Raw genomic sequence first — 20,918 nt, 5'->3', positions numbered from 1 at the left:
TCACTGAGCAAACAGTGTTGTACCATTCAGTGATAATCAAAAACATACTGATGTGCCATGTGTGTTGTCAGCAACACATGTGTTTTCTGTCTCTCTCTCTCTCTCACCTCAGAGAAAAACCTCCCATTCACGCCTGAAATCATCTCCATTACCATAGATGTATTCTAAGATTGGAGAAAAATGTGAGCCACATGCTCACAGATTCAGAAACAGTGATTTAACACACACACACACATACACACACACACACACACACACACACACACACAAATAAATAGGCCCACAAGCATACATCAAAAACTTTAATTCAGCTGTCAGGATCAAACAGGATCCAACATTTGTTTAAGGTTAGCTGATTCTCAGGCATTAAGATGTGAGACCAAATGGTGGCATCTGATCTTTGATGCAATCCAGTGAGTATTCTTAGAATCCAGCCAAAGTCCTTTAGGCAAGTCCCCCATTCGGCGGTCATTTTGTAACGCACTTTGGGTTATTGGGCAGATTTTCCTATTCAAGTGAATGGGGAGGCATACAAAAGGGCATCCGTGGCCTACTGATTAGGGAATCGGACTTGTGACTAATGCATGGCCAGTTTGATCCCTTCCTTATAGGAAAAATGTGGATGGGGGGAGTGATTGAACAGCGCTCTCCCACATCCATGGATGAGGTGCTCTTGAGCAAGACACCTAACCTCCAACTGCTCCCAGGGCACCGAATTAAGGGCTGCCTACTGCTCCGGGAGTGTATGTGTGTACACTACCCCCGAATGAGTAAAATGCAGAGAACAAATTTCCTACAGTACTAATAAAGTATAACTTAAGGGGTCATTTATCTGTAGAGACTACTGCCGTATTGCCATTACAAACTAACCCCATGCATTTCTATGGAGGATTCTTTGAGTGCTGTCTCCCCATTAGAAAGTCTCTGGTCCAGCTCCTTGGTCAGAGGTAACACTGAATATGCTCCATGCACACCCATGACTAACTCTCATAGCTCATAGTAAGAGAACAATTAATGCAACAGAGGAAAGTCTATTTTTTGTGCATGTGTAATGCTACAAAGGGAGATTCAGAAAGGTGAGCCTGACATCAAGTAAAGGTGTAATTGCTAGATAATTGTGCTAGATGGAGCTATTTTTATAGCTTTTTATGTAAAATGTTAGCAGGTTGTTAAGAATGGTTTGGCACTCTTTAAATAATAACATATATTCTATGCCATATAATTATTAAAGTATTTTCATTCTATATTTAGTATTTTCACTGGAGTGGTTTTCTTGTCTGACAAAGTGTCCTTATTGTTCTACTAAAGTCATTCTTGACATTTTTGTCTCATCAGTTATTATCATTGTATATATTATGATGTTATTAACGTGATAATGTTTTAACAGAATCCCACTCACTTTCACTACTCATTTCCAAGGCCCTAAGCCGCTCCTGGGTGACGTCCACGTTGTGACGCTGTAGCCGTGTGGATGAGGACTGTATGTTTTCAGTGCTTAACAAAGCCCTCAGGCCGCTCTGCCTTTTGTTTTCTCTTATCTGCCTTTTTTCCCCCTCCATGAGTGTTCACTGTGATAAACACTCATTACCTCGTCAACAAGCTCGGCCAGTGATGCAAACAGTGTAACCGTGACGGCGGTCGTTCACCCTCTGGTGCATCGGCGATTACGCTCATGCCTCCCAGGGGAGTCGCCTGCGAGAGGCGCTCGGCACTCCACACTCCATGTCCATCACTAACCATCGGCAAACATCAATAAAAACACCTCCTCTCTCTCTCCCTCTCTCTGTGGTTTTTCACCTCTCCATCCCGCTCCCTTTCTTGCTGCTATGCTCTTCTTACACCAACTCATCTTCTTTCTTCTGTCACTCTGCACTCTTTTCCAATCAGCCTTGCTCTGACCTCAGGACTTCTGTGTGTCCATGCAGAGGTGCCGGTGGGCAGAGGGCCGCTGCCACCCTGCGGTGCCCCGGGGCCCTCACTGGCTCCTGGTCCTGCACCCTCCTTTGACTGCCTGTGCCAGTGCTGCCCTGTGTATGTGTGTTATGTAAGCACTGGGTCGACTATAAATAGGCTCTGCTGGGATCTTTTGTCTTTACCTGCTCACTCTTAGCCCAACAGTTTTATTTCTGGAGAGCCTGTGGAAGCAGTGCCATGCCGAGCGCCCGTTACCATAGTTACTGTTAAGCGCCAAGCGAGGCTTCGCATTCTTAGTCTGTTTTCTCACAAGAGGAAAAAAAAAAAAGCTTATTTCAACCGGGCGATTTTCTTTTCACTCCTGGCTGTGCATCAGGACAGTGATGGGTGTGCACGGGGGGAGTTTATATGTTGCTGCAATTGAATCAGATTCAAGGTAACACCACTGTGCACGATGATGTGAAAGAAAACGTATACAATGAATGTGTATAACGCTCAAGCAATAGCAGTCAAAAGGGTTAATGAAATATATTACTGATTTATACTGATCATTCTGAATACAACTCAAGTATAAATGCTGCCTGCATTAAGTAAAATTCATATGAATGGTGTGGATTGTGTCTTACTAGATAAGCCTGCCCTCGAGGTAGCAGTAACATCATGAAGGAAATATGAGGTTTTGCCCTTGAGGTAGCAGTAACATCATGAAGGAAATATGAGGTTTTGCCCTTGAGGTAGCAGTAACATCATGAAGGAAATATGAGGTTTTGCCCTTGAGGTAGCAGTAACATCATGAAGGAAATATGAGGTTTTGTGTGCATTCAATTCTCTCTTTCTCTCTGGCTTGCTCACACACGCACACGCCTTCAGATCATTAAGTACATAAGACTCTAAGTTTGCCTTAATGCTAAGGGAGGTAGTACGGGGTAAGATTGTAGCGCAGGGAGTGCACCACAGAAGAGGGGAGCGTATCACATAAGCACCCAGCCCCAGTGGGTTTAGCAGTCTGACTGATGGTTAGATAACTCCACCTGGTAACTGGATCCGGGCCAGAAGTTATCCCAGCTGAAGTGCGCTTGAGGACCCAGTATGGAGGGAAAGGGGGTCGAGCACCGTTAGTGTGGGAGGGTTTGACCAATGGGCGTGCAGGGAACCATTGAAATGCTCTGCAGTCACGATGAGGAAGAGAGCAACAGCTCTAATCCCGCGGATAGGCGTCCGGGGACAGCGGTGGGCGAGCTGGGTGTATTTTTGGAACACAAGGGAAACCTGCCGTTCTCTGAGTGGGGACCGGAGCTGTAGCGGGCTTCCCTAACCCCACTCCCACACTTGAAAGAGTGGAGAGAGGGAGAATGAGAGAGATAAGGAGAGACCCACCAACTGCTCCTTCAAAGGCCCCACGCTCCCGCTCCTTCTCTCATGTACATAGGGCATCGGCGCTGGTATGCAACCAATGCGTGGAGAAGAGAAAGGGATGGAAGGAGAGGAGAGAGCGTGAGGGAAAAAAAATCATACTTGGCAGCTGAGATGAGCGTCTTGTATTTATAGCGAGTCGTGCTTCCGGCAGAGGTTTCTCTGGTGGTAGTTCTTCCAATCCATTTTTGCGGTTTCTTAGAAACTCCATTGTTTTCCCCTGGCACAAAGGAGTTGAGCCTTCATCCGGAGCCTTAAGGGGGATTGTAATGTGGGACATGGTGCAGAAATGTGATCTGGGGGCGCTTGTGATCCTTCTTACCACCCTGCACCACCCTGGCTCTGCTGGTGTTCCTCTATGAACCCACTAAATTCAACTCTGTGTGTATCTACACATACACCGCATCTCCCAAGCGGCACTGGGGTCCGTTTCTGAGCTGCTGCGCTGTGCTTGGCACATTATTAAGCATCAGCAACACATTTTTGCTGTAGTACAGTGGAGCTGTAACTCCAAATGTATTTAACATATACTTATATAATCTCCGTGCATGTGTGGATATTGCAGTTATTGCTCAGACAGACTGGTTTATACAATGCATTTCTATGCAATGACTTTGTTTATCACTGATCATTTTTATCTTTGTTGTTAGGCTTTGGCTGTGAGGTCAGAATGCCTGTTGGCTTAGATCATTAACATTATGATGCAGATGACATGAGATTTCTTTCTTTTTTTTTTGGAGGAATGCCACATTTCATTAGCAAGCTCAGGAAAGCTGTTGGAGGGCAGCGAGTCTTTCATCCTAGCTGAAGCCTGCTTCAGAGAGTTGAAGTGGGAGTGAATGTTGAATAGACCTGATTGAGATGGTGATAAAGCCAGGGTCAATCTAAGCAATGGAATGCAATCACGTCCACCGACCAGATGGGTAACAACTAAGGGCACACCACAGCGACTGGCAATGCACGCCACACAGTGAGATGGATGCCTTACAACTTTATCAGCAAGGTCTTGGGTGAAATTCAAATCTTCCACAAAGGCCTAGACTTTAGCTCACTGGTCAGGCCACTGGTACATGGGTTTTCTCTCATATTTCCTTCCAGGTGTCATTCTAATATGATTCGCTTACATGCAGTACGTTTAATTTACTGATTCTTAATGATGTAAGTCATACATGTAAAATTATTGCAGGGGCCTTCCCCACAGGTGCAATACACGTAAGTGGTTTTTATATTAAGATTACAGATTGTTGCAGTTTTGACAAAAGGAAAAAAAAACAACTTTGGTGTCATTAGACCAACAATGGGTTTCTCCTGATCTTCAAGTGCTAGCATTACATAAATCCATTACTGTTCTCCGTGATATTTCGCAGAGGCGAGAGGTGAAGCTTCACTCAGCAGTTATCATAACACGTCTTGTGAACTAAATATGACGAGACCTTTTTAATAGATTTGGGCTTACTTAAGGACACCTCTCTCAGATGGAACACTTAGGTATCTGGAGTAAGAGTGCATTAACTCACTTTAAAAAAAAGAAAACTCATTTTTTCCGGTGAATGTCAACCTGGACGACGAACGTAATTGTGTCATTATCCGAAGTTTTAAAAGCTACACCCGGCGCATTTCCACATTCGCCTATGACATCAATTTAAAGATGAATGGTATTTAAAGAAAATCCTTTGAAGACATTGGCTGAATGCAATCTTTGAACAACTGGAACGTCTTGGAAAAAGGCTCATTTTCGTCTCTCGAAAAAAGTTACTCATGTGTTAAATGCATTTCAATTATTTACAAATCCCTCTAAAATAAACAATCGCATTCGAATGTTGTTTAGATTACACTCAAACACCCCGAGATTGGCGATTTTGACAAACTGACTGTTGCAGGTTATAAAGAGAAACTGCCTTTGCAGAAGGACACCGCGCGGGAGCTGTCCGTGGTGCTGATTTAAAAAGCGCTCACAAGGGGGCTGCGTAGTTGGCTTTTCACCAGATCGTGGATCCTAAAACACAGTCTTCTATGCCTATTCAATGTAGATTGTAATTCGTGATGCCTAGGCTGTTGCTGATTTACATGCATTTTCAGTTTGAGAATAGGTTCATTGCAGCTGAAAAATTAAAGCGAATGTGGTGCAAAATGTCAGTGCCTTGACAGGTGAGATCAGCCACTGAACTCACGGGAGGTTCAATCGATTTATCCCATGTCCGAAAGGCCATTGCTGCGTTTGGTATTTCTAAGTACAATAATGCCTTGAATAGAAGTGCAGGAAAGCCTGCAGGCTAAAACTGAATGTGTGACAGCGTGCCCAGTGTGCCTGAGACTGATGGAGGCAATTACAACACCGTTATTTCAGGGTGCACTTAAGAATCCGTTACCTATCGTCACAGCCTACCTATATAGGCTATAGGTTTGAGTTTCCACCATTCAATTTAAGTCAGCCATTAAATTGTATTTACACATTCTTAACAAATTCCTCTAAACACCGTGGTTATCAGTGCATTTAGGATAAAGTGGCGGTTAGTTTACAAGTTTACAAAAACAAGTTGTCTATCATTGTCTGAGCATAGATACCGGTAAGCATGTTTAATGTCTTTCACATAGCTCGATGCATGCAGGCAGTATCTAGTTAAGTCCAGTACCCCATCAATTACTGCAAATAGCTATGCTGATTTATGCTTTTAGATTGTGCGGTCATTTTGAAAATGTGTATGCTCGTGCGTGTATGCGCGCGCGTCTGTTCATCAGTGGGCTATTTGTAAAATGAACGGAATTAATTTATATGGCTGAATTGCTTGCAAATTATTTACCCTTTGTCAGCCTAAGAGAGCATGTTTTCTATATTGCACTAAAATAAGCATAAACATCCAACTGAATTACCCAAACCTCAAACGATGCTACAGTATATGATCTTAATTGTGTTGTTGATGCATCAGTCACATAGCTTAGTGTTCGCGGAGTCTCTCCTGCGAAGAAGAGCAAGAGACCTGTTGCAACGTCACAAACGTAACTCTCCTTTTTTGGGAAAGCCCGTCACATCCTCTGGCCATGTATGGGCAGGAAGATGACACACAGCGGGGAATCCTCTAACCGGGGACGGTGAATGGGGAGGAGGAACCATCGTTCAGCCAAAGTGTATATAAAGAGCAAGAAGGGAAGCCGTTGGTGTGAAATTCACAGCAACAGATAGCACAGGATCTCTGGACATCGGTGAAGCACTTAGAAGAGAAGGGAATCCCGATTTATTTACATTTTTTCAGGGCACGTTGATTGCTTTCTTGGACATACATACGCAAACTTTACTGCGTGAAGAAGGACAAATTTGATAAATCATCCGTGGTGCGCAAAATAGGCTGACTTCACATTTGGACTTCACTCTTGTAAACATGCTAAACAACATGGATTTGAACTCGCAAGACTCATTCTACCTCCAGTTCGAAAACTCCTCTCTTGGAAGGGAAGCTAATGGAGAGAAGGATCATCAGGATATGTTTGTGGAGGCTGACAGCGCGGCACCTGCTCCATTTGCAACCGGTGAGTTCGCCGCTGCAGTATAATCTGTTGCTGTTCAATCAAATATTGCTGTTAATTTGCAAAAGTAATTCAAGTGGTGTGGTTGTGTTTGCTTTACATGCAATGGAATTGCAGTTCTCTTATGATTTAAGTCAAATGAAAAATAATGTGTATGCTTATTGGATGTTTTAGGCTTATGTAACAAATGCATCATTTTCATGTGCGTTCATTCAATGCTAGTGTAATAAAACAAAGTTGTTTTTCTGTGTTTTAGGAGGGACACCTATTACCCCCAAAACGGAACCTACAAATTCAGATTTTCTTTATAACCCATGCGACGGCGCAAAAAGTGGCTACGTTTCCTCCCTTGCCTACTCTGGCAGCTTCTATGTTGAGACATCTCAGGGCGCATCGTGCTGCACGGAGACTCTTCTCAACATGATCACCGAGATTGTCGGTATTTCAACTACGCCTATAACTGAGGTGCAGCCGCAGAACGGTACTGGGACGTCGTACACCACCAGCCCACCTCCGATGGAGAACACCAGCGGCAGTTTTCGGGACGCAGGGGTCCAGAGGCAAGCGCCCGCTTGCAGCACCTCCCCGCCCCTTTTCCCCCCGGGGAATATGTGTCAAACGTTCTCTGACGCGCAGACCAGCACACAAGCTTCCGAGGCGGCCTCCACTCAGTTAAACTTCTCCCTTTCCACACCAGTTGTGAGCCAAAAGCTATCTGAACCCCAGTCTGAGACAGCTACGTTCCCAGTAGTTGTGAAGAATGAATTCGAAAGCAGTTGCTATGAATGGGGTGCCTTTAACAAACCTGACACTTACTTGGACGCGGGGTTTCAGCCAGAGACATTTCCAATGTCCAGTGATTTCCCACCTGACCAAGTCGATGTCAAGGATCTTCTGGACACGTTTTCCCCTATTTGCCCAAACCCAGACATGGAGTTCAAAGTAGAGAATGTAATTAAACAGGAGCAGTGTTTCACGGATACATGCTCACAAAGTTTTAGCACCCCACTTTTTAATTACCCCTCCCCAGCTATTGATCTCTCAACCAATAATATTCTGAAACCGACTTTATTTCCAAATATTGAGCTGCAGCAACTATCAAGTCAGTGCGACACTTCATACACATCTTCCACTATTGACTCTATTTTATATTCCTCGTTGCTGCCGGAGTCTTTCAACCAGACCTACACTCGGCCACCAAAGGCCCCCCGTGCGAAGAAAAGCCCTGGTTCCTCCACTGGCCCCGCCAAAGAAAAGCCCTTCACATGCCCTATGGAAAACTGTGATCGACGCTTCTCCAGGTCTGACGAGCTCAACAGGCACATTCGCATCCACACCGGACACAAACCCTTTCAGTGCCGCATCTGTTTACGCAGCTTCAGTCGAAGCGACCACCTAACAACCCACACCCGGACTCACACGGGAGAGAAGCCATTCTCCTGCGACGTATGCGGCAAACGATTTGCAAGGAGTGACGAGAGGAAGCGCCATGGACGTGTTCATCTCAAACAAAAAGAGAAGATGGAACTGAAGCCTCAAGTGATTAGCGCGTGGCCATTCACTCTACCCGAAGGCATCTGAAGTGCTCATTAAAATGCGCTTTAAATTGGCTTTATGTCAAATCTTTCCGTCTTGGAAGATTCAGCCCGTGTAAACAGCTGGTCACTGATCGATGTCTGTGCGGTGTGGCTTGGTTCCAAGAGACTGGTTCCGGCTTGAGTGTCTAAGGCCTGTGAGAAGTCAGAAAGACAGTTTCTCGTGAGAAACCGTATGCTTTAAAAGGCTACTGACTTTAGGGGAACTGCTGTTGGACCCCCTACTTACAAAGTGCTGCTGATCCCCTATGCAACACATACATAAATTGATTGTAAAAGACTTCCAAGTGACCATGCAGACAAACCGGTTTTCCAAACGATTTCACCAGTTTGCGAGGGTACGCAGCAGCAGAACATTGAGTGGTCTAGTACTTTCAGTGCTGGACAGCTCCAAGCACTACACAAAAGCCTAAAACGGTACTACACCGAAGAGCTGGAATGTATTGCACTTATCTACACTGAGATGTCCACTTTCAAATTGAGAGTTTTTAATGCTTCTGGGGCTTTTGTACACCATCGCTGCCAGCAGTTATACTTGTTTGAAATGCATGTTTATTCGGTATATTATTGATTAATTAAGAAACGATCACAAGGTGGTCCTTATGAGTGGAGGAAATGATACTGACCTCCTTTTACATGAATGTAAGATATGTTGGCGTGACTACAAAGCGATTCATTTGTGCCAAGGTTTCCAGATTTATTTTGTCTTTGTTTTCTGTTAAAATGGTTTTGAATAGTTATTGTGTTGTTCTTAATAATGGCAAAATAATTAATCGTGTAGGACGTACGTGGATAATACGTGGATAAAATAAATATATTTGTATGACTATATTTAATTTGTATTTTTATAACTGTTCTTGTTGATTTTTTAAAGATATACTGAATTTCTAAACTTACTCGATGTTCATGTGTGAAAGGTTTTTGCAAGGACTCAGGAAAGTGATTAATCCAGTTCCAGAAAATAACTGATGTCATGCTGTGAAATACCAGACCTGCAACCGGCATTGAACATTTTATGGCAAAAGGACAGAAAGAACTGGATATTACCCAGTATGAACATAGATTAACATGACATCATTTAAACATTAAACATGTGTTGGATCACAAGATATGTATATAATTTGAATTACAATGAGTTGTAGTTTATAACAACTGGCTGGCCAAAGCCAGAACATTTGCAGTTGAGTAACCAGGTAGCACACATTGCTGCGATTTCCTGTACCTCTTTTATAGATGAGCTATTTTAAAAGGCATCCTGACAAAACTGACATGTGAATGAGATTGTCAAGAACAATCAGGGTAAACAAAGATAATGTGAACTTGCCTTAAGTTATATTAACTGCTTGGAACTTTTGTATATATTCACAGTGTTTATACAGAATACTTTGAATGAGCATTTGATGTTGTTATTTTTATGACAAATGTTTAAGAATAAAACCTTTTGTTTTCTTGAACCATGCTTTGTGCTTTGTTGAATGCTTGTATTGACACAGTAGAGAATAGTCACTCAAGGGGAAACCAGAAATGGTAGAAACTTCCAGAACAACATGCATTCTACATTCTCTTAAGTGGCCTTATCCAGGGTTCAGCTAGTCAATTCTCAATGAGTAAAACTGTCACGGTTCAATTAATAAAATGAAAGATCACTAAAATAGAATAGCAGAGAGAAGTTCCTATACAGATATACACCTCATGGCTGTCACACAGTCTGGGTAGCAGCTTGCTGTCTGTAATGGCACACAGGCACTCTGAGTTGATGAATAGTCTAATGTTGCCCCAGGAGCTTAATTGTGACCATGCAGTGTGAAAACAAAGGTGGGAGTCCCTTGTTGTTGCCTGATTTGAATGAGTGAGAATAAAAGCTCATGAGCGTCCTGAGCCTTTCCCTGTGTTGGGGGTGAAATAGGTTCCTCACAGTTCCTTTGTCTCCTGGACTGGGCTTGAAGGAGATCAGCTTGAATGAGAGGCCTCATTAGCAACACATTATATGTAGTTAGACTGCTGATTTCGCCGCTGATGTTGGTCTGTCGCTTCCTCCATGTCACCCTCCTCATAGCCCCACGTACTCATTTGTACATCTGATATACACTTCAACAGAGCTTCGTTCTTTCTTTCTTTCTTGTTGTGTGTGAGAGAGATGGGGAGTTGTCAGTGGAGACTTGGCTCCACATCCCTGGGTGTCTCGCTTGCTCTCCAGGCTGCTACAATCTGTCGATGAGAGGCAAGCAACAGCACCAGGACCTCCATGGTGCACAGCTCTGTACGTAGGATGCCCGTGAGGACATGTGACGCAGCCTGTTGGCAGAACATCGGCCCTGGCCCACGCCAGTACGTAAGAGAGGCGCCACTGTCCATCTCAGTGACACCACACTGACCATGTGCTCACACTGGACCCCTCTATCTGAACTCCAAAGGCTACTGGTGTGTGGTGATAATTCATTATTTATTTCATCTTTGGAGAACATGTTACTCCTTATTACAAAAAAATACTTCCAAAAGAACAAATGGATAACCCCAAAATGGCTTTACCGAGAACCCTTGATTTTGAAGAGTACAGAGTTGCTATTATAGTCTTCATACAGTGGTCACTCACTGAAAAGTAAGTGCAATGTAATGCACTGGGATACTAGGCAGCTGCATTGACCATATGATGGCACTTGATTTCTGAAGCATCGTTAAACTATTGCACTAGCTTGCACAGCTACACTTGCATAAATGCAAAGGATACTGTTTGCAGCCAGTATTTGACGTGCTATGCCATTAACTCTGTAACCTTAATCACCTAATGGAAGTAAATAAGTGGACCTGTTGCTTTAGGAAATGTGGGTTACAAAACTTAGATTAAGTGTATCCACTGGTATCTGTAGCTGGTATCTGTACATGTTGAAGCATCTATGACAGACTTCACTGAATCCTTGAGGAAACTAACCCTGGAGTCCCACATCCCTCACACAACTTGCAAAACATATCACAATAGCAGACTAATAAATCTGATGAAGGCTAAAAAAATGCCCAAAAATATGAATACATTCAGAAATAACCCACCTTAAATGGTCTTTAGGACAGTGGATTAACAGGAAGGGTTGACAGGAAATGAAAATACATGACACGCTATGGGATTTCACATGGTATTAGTGGGAATGTCCAATTTCAGTAAATAGCTTAAGGAATTCTTCTGATTGAATAAATCAACAGGCTGTTTAAAGAGAGTTAGATAGAGTTAAAAACATGGTTATATGATAAGTCACTACCCGACACAGTTATATTGAAAACCTAGATGTTAGGATAAACCCAGTCCTCGACCAAGACATGATTTTTTCTGAGCTGAAACACTGTCAATATGGAAAGCAAATTAATTATGAGTGCAGTATAAAGTGTTCTCTAGAGGTGTCGTTGCAAATGTCAATTCCTCACACCGACTGTTTGTTTTCTTTGAATTGCGAAAGTCATACATTTAGTGAGCAAGTCAAAGGCCTTGTTAAGTGTGGAGACTGGTTATATGGATTTCAAGTGTGCCCTAATAATCAGAGGCGCACTTTAGACAGTCTGTATTGCGACACGGCTGCTCTAGATTGATCCGTTCCAGCGTAATCACTGCGTGATTTTATTCCATTGCAACGATGTGCAGTCCGCTTCGGTCCTCGGCCGGGCCTTGTAATCAGGCTGCATAATCACACGGTTCTAATGGCAATCAACCGCAGCGGATTAATTCCACACGATGACGGGAGCCAGACGGGCCAAGGTCTGATCCTTCAGTGGGGTGTAGGTGTTTTGGAGAGTCCAGGTGATTAAGACCAGAATGGCGAGGTAAAGGAGCTCGTTATGCAAACATTTGAGTATCTAATTCTCACAATCGCTCTGAAAATGAATTTCTTCATTAGTATTACTGGTCAGGACAGATACCACGAGTGACAGATTGAACAACTTTCCATGGAGTTTTTCATCCATGTTAAATTACAAGTAAACCTCTGCAGGTCAAGGAGTCTAGTCTTCAGCTGTCTTCTTCTGCACAATATTGCTATGGCAACAAAGTCAAAGGTGTTGAGTTGCATCCAAACGGAATGGAGAGAGGTGAACGTTTTGAGTGAGATAAATCGCTTCGAATCAATTCAATCACTCTCTAGTACAATTTGGCGCTGTCCTTGATGGGAACGATTGAGGCAAAGGGTCTTGTATAAGACCCCAGAGTACATCTCAGCAATGTCCATGATGATGAAGATCTACTCTGTCAAATCAAGCAGAATTCGGTACCCCAAATATGCAAACACATTTGCCTAAGATGGAATGGAAATCCTCTTTTACGTACAGATCGACATATGCCTCTGCAAAATCAAGTCTGGTTTTTACCTTCATTATATTTCAGAAGAAATGAAACTTTGTTAAACTCTGTTTCAGAACAGGCTGTAAAAGAGGTCTGCAACTTCAACATCCTTCCACTTGACATCCAGTCCTTCCCATCCACAGAGTGATTGCCATACAGGACTTGATCAGCTTGGACTGTGTCAGTATCGGTGACAATGTCTCTGTGTGTCTGCTGCAGGTTCCAGGATGGATGACAGGATGCGCTGTTAACCATTAGCCTGATGCTGTCTGGGACGCTCCTCCTCACAGGCTGCGGCTGCTTCCTTCACTTTGACAGATCAGCTGCTAAGTGCTCATTGCTGTCACCTTTTCTCCACCTCCGTCACAGGGGACGTTGCGGCGTGTCTGTCACAGCCTGACCCAACCCTGACTGATACCCTTCCAGCGCTTGCAAAGCAGAAATGTTGTTTGGCTGCCTGTTCCACTGCTGTCAACACTTAAGATATGTTGGATTTCTTAGTGTTTGGCGGTGTTGATGACTTTGAATATAGTTACAGATGCAACTCGAAGGCTTCGTGTTCATATGAGAGAAACGGCAGCATTCGATGAGCTGTGTGTTCAACAAAGGACTGCAGTGACACACCACCACAACACAGCTGCCGCTTTGTTGCTACTTAAAACCCAACAAGTGCCATCCAAGCAGACAGAGCATCTCTCGGGTTCCTGTAAAACACCATGCTTTTCAATACTAATGCAGGTCCACGAGACTCGTGTTCCATAATAGTCATGTATAGTATATAGCCCATGGGCTGGGAAACTGCTGCTGAGGGGAATGCACCCAACAGAACAGGCTAGTGATTGCAGCATGGCTGACATTTGCACTGCAGTAATGAGGCATGTCCTCAGAGAGGCTATGTCACATCCAGCAGTCCATGACTGGGAGGCAGACCTGCTGTGGACAGTCTCTGTCACTTCAGCCCTCCCTGCATCAGTCAGAGACAGAGACAGAGGACAGAGAGGAGAGAAAGAGAGAGAGAGAGAGAGAGAGAGAGAGAGAGAGAGAGAGAGAGAGAGAGAGAGAGAGAGAGAGAGAGAGAGAGGGAGAGAGAGACATAAAAATGAAAGAGAGTCTTCATCTGATGGAGGGGCCTAGGGGGACGTGATGGCGGTGAGCAGGCAGGCAGGCAGGCAGGAGATGCGGGAGCAGAGCTGAGGCATGGCAACAGCCTGGACAAAGAGAGCATTAGGAGTGTGAGTGGGCAGGCAGAGCTGCTGCTCCCGTGCTGAAGTGTATCAGCCCTGGCTCAGCTGGAGGAATCTGTGCCTGCGTTCCCCACTCTCGCTGCAGATGAATCATCACAGAATATGCCCATTAAGGATCTGATCAGCATGAAATATATGCACATATATTGGTATGGATGAATAGAGTCAGTGCTCTTGATGCGTTTTTTTCCCTCCATGCCACACTGTTTTAGTCTTAGTATTATGTGTTAAAATGGCGGGGGGTTCCTTGGTAGGCTCTGACAACACAGGCAAAAACGAATTAAGAGCATTTCTATCCTTCACATGGAAAAACCTGTAAGACATCACATTCAGTGATCCTGAAGATGGCCAATTAAAACACTTTAACATCATTATCAGCCTTACTCTGTGGAGAAACAAGACAGCAAGCTTCATTTTAGGGGATAATTAGGGTAAGTGACATTTAGATTCCTCCAAAGCCGAGAAAGATTGGCTAAGCGGACTGTCTGTGGTAGCGTTGGGAAGGTGGGTCATCAGGCAGAGAGAGGCCACAGCTCATCAGAGGGCCATGACTCTCACTGGTCCTGATGGTCCAGCCATATGCTCACCGTCAGGCAGAATAGAGAGCGAATGTGCTTCAGGCACACTGCCTATTTCATCCGTTGCCCTATCAGACTGCAGGAGTACATCATCTAAGCCTCATCCCTGCATATTTGGATCATTCTTAGTCACAAACAGTTGCATGCAAACCCCACACTACCCCCTCCCCTCTCTACCCCCTGCATAATGGCATGTCCCCACCCACCGTGGCTTCTTTGATAAGATGGATTGTCACTGTGAGTAGAGAGGGGCATGGGGAGAGTCTTTCCTGTGTCTTACTACCAGAGCCCCATGCTGTGGCTGCAATGGGCCCTTTCAGAAGCCATGTCTGATCCATGCTAAGGACAGGGTGCTTCACACATCAACACTGCCCTAAGCCAATCGCCTGCTGAGAGTTTTTAAAGAAGGCTGGGAGAGTTAAGCATTCAATCAAACCACAAAATACCACCTAAATGCCTGCCTTGTAATCTTGTTTGATGAACGTGTTTTCGTTTTCAATTCAAATGATACCCCTCCCTCCCCCTCAACGCACACACACACACACACAAACGAATCCTCATGTTCTACATGTTCTCTGCAACAATTACAGCTAGGGAGTATAACTATATAAATGAATATTGCACACAGTTACCTCAGCAGCATAGGTGAGAATGGTTTTGGCACAAGGACGAATGGAATGAACAAATTTCTTCTCCAAATAGAATGATAGAATGGTAATAATAGCCAGTCCTTCTCCGTTTTGGCTTTACACACCTATTCCCACCCACTTCTTGTAGAGATATGTATTTTTTACAAACTAGCTCTAACCTCTCAGGGATAACTAATTCTGGCCCCCTCACTAATGATCAGTTTTACCTACACAGCAGAACTGTGCCAAATTGAGATGTCGTGGCCATATTGGTGTTTAAAATAGATCACAGTGAGCTGCCTGCATGGTTTTTGCAGATCTTAATTTACATCACAGTCACTTCATCTGCACTTTATCTGCAGACACTCTAAAGCAAAATCTCCCTGTTTTGTGCAAAGCACTTTCAAGTTGTTAATACCACCAATTGGCTTCTCCTAAAATTTTCAACGGTGTAATGGGATTTTAAACACAAGTGGCTGACCTTTAGATGTTTTTGGTCTTGGTGGGTTCTGTGTGCCTTAAGGCACCTCATGGGGCAGCAGGGCTTAGCAGGACAGCCCAGCTTTCCCCCATTCGTCCCCAGCAGACTGAGCTGTGACAGGTCTGCAGTAGCCTTCACAGGCCTCCATCCACCAGCCACTGTATTAACCATTAACCAAACCCTATTGCATGTGAGGGGAAAGAGGAAGCAGGTATGAAGACAGATATGGCCATTCCTTCACACCGGGACACAGCCCTACAAGCTCCATTGTACAGGCACCACTGCTGGCAGGATGGCTGCACTAATCATTAACCACATACAGATGCAGTGGTGAAGCCCTAGCCCTGTAGCAGGGCTCTTCCTCCAGTAGTGATGGATTACTTGGCCCAGCTAACCATTTACCCAGTCCCTCACATTCTCTTCTTCTGTGGGGTGGATGGAAGGATGGAGGTTGTCAGAGGAATTCCATCACTCTCCTCCCTTCTCTGCATCCTGGTGTGTCTGTTCACTCAAAGCCGACATGTTTGCTTCTCTGGACAGCTTGGGTACCACCGATGACATTTTAGGATGACAACGTTTGTCACCGACGCTATCCAGAGTAGAAGGTTTGTTTCTCTTACAGCTCTTAGGTTTTAGAAGCCATTGCATTTTTAAGAGCCTTCATGATTATAAAAGAGAGGTGTTTTTCCCTGTAGCTGTCATTAAAAGCCACACATGGTGGTGGAGTCTCTATAGTGGCGCAATCGCTATGTCACCTGAGCAGCACAATTCTCATTAGCCACATCGGAGCCTTCACTTCAAATAGGCTCACTACTGTGAACGGCGAGCACAACGAGCGGGAATAATCAAGCAGCAACGCTACAGACAATCTCAGCTTCACAGAGACGTGGATGGGGAAAAGGCTCCATCCGTCCAACACAGAGGCCAAAACCAGTTGCAGCAGTGCAGCATGAGGCCAAATAAATCAAGCCACCGTAATTCATCTTTGGTTTTTATTATTCTGTTACTTCAAGGCCAGCAGCAACAATACAGTTGTCTGAGTACAGATACCGTATAGTGTTTAACATTATTCTGCTAATGTGCTTATCTGAGTGGTAACTACATGCCACAACAATGTTAACAATTTTTCAGAATGAACCTGCAAATATGACAGAATCCTTACTGAAAACCCTTACTTCCTGTTGGATTACTTTACATGAAGGACAGTACAGTAGCCTACTTCAAACAATCCATTGTAATTGTATTGATATTCATCCCAGAGTGATGTTCTATACTCTATGCCTATTTATAGCTTATAAGTGTATTTTACCATTTACATAAAAGCCTCTATATATAGCCAAGCTCAGGCACTGTGACAGCCATTTGATGAGACCCCTTCCAGGGGTTAAACTAACACACAATGGTAGTTAACACTATTAATATGCAAATGAATGCAACAATTCAACAGCCTGTTGTTATACCTACACTGCAAGCACAAATAAGTTCAGCTGGAAAAAAAAAATCACAAGAGCCATACTTGATAAGACATACTCTGTTACTATGGCAACGTCCATGGCTCAAGCTAAGAATGCTGCAGTTTATATTATCACTGTCATCACTGTGCCTGGGTTTTCATAATTACAGCATGGCTTTGTCATTAATGGTGAGGTGCCTGATCACCATTCATTGTAGTCTCATTAGAACGTTTTGTTGAATTGCGTAAAAAAGATGTAAAGTTCTGCAGCCATTTTAATTGTCATGTTCAAAAGCGGGATAATGGCAAGCCAGCCATTCACTGCAGTGAGGTCGGGGCGACTTGCTACCTGTAGGGGTTTCAACTTTCACTCACAGAGTGGAAGGATTTCAAGCCATTCCACTGTGGGAGAAGAATCACTTGAATTTCCTCAGCGTTTTAGTCATGTTGTGTCTCGGCTGAATTGGTATGCACACAATGTGCTTGTCATTATAGAGCCTTTCACCTCTGTTTTGTTGATATTCCATCCACTTAGTGTTGTTAATGACCACTTGAGGTATTCAATTGGCATGAATGCTACTGAACTTGACTTTATTATTTCATGTTGTTTTGCCCTCGCATTACTCTCAAAGAACTCTTTCACCACATTTCCTGGACTAACAGTTACACATTGAAACTGTTAAATGTAAGTTGAAATGTATTCCCTAGTCATATTGTGTGACCCTCTGCCACATTGTTAAATTGATGCATAATGTTGTATGAAAAAAAAAAAATATCTGAAGAAACTATATTTTTTATCATATAGTTATAGTGGTCTACTGTAAATTCTAAATATTCTCAATAGTCTTGCATCTCTTGTTTGCAGCTCAACAAATCCATTATACTTTAAGACTGACAGTAATTTCAATAGTAGGCCTGTATATAACTTACGTATTATAAATACATTACCGGTATATAACATTAGAAGTGGTGACTATGAAAATGCTTGAAAATAATCACTACAGAAAATAGTTATTTACTGACTGATTGTTAATGAATATTTTAAAGCAAAACTGTGTACAGTCTTCAGTACAAATGTGCATTTCTGGAGGCTATAATTTAGATCTTTTCAAAGTGTTGGACGCCCCTAAAATCTACTTTCATGCTGCCCCCTGTTGGTTAGATTTAGTCTCTACAAGTGATTCAAATTACCCATTTTTACCTTGAGCAGTTTCTTTAGCCAAGAGCCTAGCCTGGGCATAAGTTCAAATCCCAAATCTAACTACCAACAAAAAAACAACACCTAGAAAACATTAGTGCTGGATTGATGAATAGAGATAAATGAAGTCTCTCAAGAGAGAGACAATGGCCCTTTTTTGTCCTTACTTCGTCAAGCCATCATTGTGACAAGAGCTAAAATAACCTAGACAAAATTACTGCATTGTGCTGAAATGTCACTTCTGTATTAGCTGTGGTTGCTAAGTGAATGGTGATTAATAATATCCTCACCGTATGCCTTTTTCGTGAGCCAGCCAGACAAACAGCAAAACACAGAGTGCAGCCAATCAAATGACAAAAACAGCAGGTAGGGCAGTAATTACCTTATAGTGAGCCTGTCATCCTTGACACATGCGACTGATTTTGGGTTAAGGCATGAGAGCCTGTATGTTGAGTTAATTTAGTCTTTCTCAACTACTTGGGGGAATTATAAATTTAATCACCATGCTTGTTAAACCAGAGCACATGATTAGGTTTTCTGGAAATCTCTAAGAAAGCTATGTTTAGAGGGGTGACTAGTGTGTCTCTGGGATGTGTGGTTTGTGTATTACCGATGAGCAGTGGGTGATCTACTTTAAACCCCATGAACTCTTATTACCTTTCTCTATGAAATCCCATGCACAGGACAGTGGAGTCACGGCAATTATCAGTTTGCTGCCATTAGGAACATTGGTAAATGTGGAGGTTTGCTTTTGAGCAGAGCAGAGACATGGGGGCATGGGGAAGTTTGTGTGGCTTTGATACACACCCCTGCTGGGTTAGCTTTCCTGAAAAGCCAGGGCATTGCCTCGAACACTCCACTTATAAAATATTGAAGTAAATTAACAATGCATGAGGGCAGTTCAACCCAAAGTGCCAAAGCAAAAGGGAGATGAAATCATTTAGGGTTGACTCAAAGGATGAAAGCTGCTCAGAGAGAAAGATGGATCATCGGCAACTATAGGTAGGGATATTTTATTGTGATATGGACTCATTTCCTTTCTTAGCAATCAATGGTAATTTGGGTTCTATGTATGAAATATTATACCCATTTCACATTTGTGTAGACCCATAGACAACAGAAAATCTGTGATTAAAGGGCTTAGACTTTAGAGGCTTTGTCTGTAGAAGGACTACATATGTAACAAGTCAGATAGATGCAATGTTGCCTGTTTCTGTTCACTGAAGACAGAGAGAGAGAGAGAGAGTGAGAGAGAGAGAGAGAGAGAGAGAGAGAGAGAGAGAGAGAGAGAGAGAGAGAGAGATTGTGTTGTGTTGTTGGACAGGGAGCAGGCAGGTGTCCTGGTGTGATAAAACAGAGCAGCTCAAGGGCACGTCTGCTGACCTGATCTGCTGCCTCAATGTCATCACCGATGGAGGAACAATTCAACCAGAAGATCTGGGAGACGCAGCAATCATTTAACAGAAATGCCATTTGTGACAGCAATACAAAACTGGCAAATGCAGACGTACTGTTAAAAGGTAATAATGAGATATTATGCACTACTTGTGACTGGGAATTTATTGTCATTTACTGTATATCCATTAAAAAATCAACATAACAAAATAAGCTCATCACCCCATTAGACTGCATTCAAAATCTTTCAGCTGTAGCTTATCGGCACTGCGTTATATTAAAATGTAATATATATTTTCAGAAGAATTTAGTTTTAAATTAGTGACAGACTTAGCTTTTCTTACAGTCTAATTCAGGCTCTCTCTCTCTCTTTTAATCTTACTCAGATATACTGTCTGTCCCAGAAACATAATGTCAGTATACTAAAAACTGCTGTTTTGAATCAACATACCACAAATAGCAAAGTAAACATGTGACTGTACAGTTCTCCTGTCTTCCCATTAAAAGCAACAAATCAGCTCTGTAGTCTGTAGCACTGAGATAATTCATAGAATGTGAGTCAACAAACTATACCCTTCTCATTTTGTCCAGCTGATATAAGCAGTGTCATCAAAACTATGTATGGTTCATTTCCATCAGGAAGAGCACTCATCTTACAGCAAATGGCTTTGTACTCCTTGGAAATCTAACAGATGAAGTGCTCTTGGTGACATAATTTCATGTCCATTTAAAATGACAGATGACAGTCTCAACCCCATTATTTGTTGGACACTACCGTGTTAGACTAACAAGCATTTAACTGAGTACAAACTGGAGTAATCTGCAGTAACATGCTCTGTCCACAGAGTGGCGTTGTCTGTCCTCCTGATTATCACCTAGTCTGGAGGTCATTTGCCACATGTAAGCGCACCTGCAGCTATGTCCATGCAGATGCAGTGGACATGTGGCCTGCTGCTAAAGGGGACATGTATCATCACCAGATATCAGCTCTCATTACTGTACACCTTGGAATACACACATGCACACATACAGAATGAACAAACATGTAAAACCATAAAGCTAAGTCACATAGCCTTTCTTATACATCTTGGCAAATAAGCCCTGATTATTGGTGTTGCTGGGTGTCACCTAAATACAATAAGACTCAATAAAAGAGAGGATGCCTCTGTGTAGTA

At 43.2% G+C, this 20,918-nt stretch overlaps 1 protein-coding gene across 1 annotated transcript; it reads left to right on the top strand.

Annotated features, from left to right (window-relative positions):
- Positions 1–6,704: 6,704 nt before the first annotated feature.
- Positions 6,705–8,430, top strand: LOC143135248 (uncharacterized). The gene is made up of 2 exons (XM_076295968.1): positions 6,705–6,852; positions 7,106–8,430. The coding sequence occupies exons 1-2, from the start codon at positions 6,705–6,707 to the stop codon at positions 8,428–8,430; spliced, it is 1,473 nt and encodes a 490-aa protein (XP_076152083.1).
- The last annotated feature ends 12,488 nt before the right edge of the window (positions 8,431–20,918 follow it).

The sequence above is a fragment of the Alosa pseudoharengus genome, unplaced genomic scaffold, assembly GCF_046254945.1.
Source record: "Alosa pseudoharengus isolate Yale_2024_CS ecotype anadromous, Long Island Sound unplaced genomic scaffold, YU_APseudo_1.1 YU_APseudo_1.1_scf_2, whole genome shotgun sequence".
NCBI lineage: Eukaryota > Metazoa > Chordata > Actinopteri > Clupeiformes > Clupeidae > Alosa > Alosa pseudoharengus.
The sequence above is the reverse complement of the archived record's forward strand: the minus strand, read 5'-3'. Positions and strand labels throughout refer to the sequence as shown.

Bases quoted from the DNA above. Each gene is read 5' to 3' on its own strand.
- LOC143135248 (XM_076295968.1), top strand. From the start codon at position 6,705: ATGCTAAACAACATGGATTTGAACTCGCAAGACTCATTCTACCTCCAG. The intron at 6,853-7,105 runs GTGAGTTCGCCG...TCTGTGTTTTAG, and splicing joins ACCTGCTCCATTTGCAACCG to GAGGGACACCTATTACCCCC.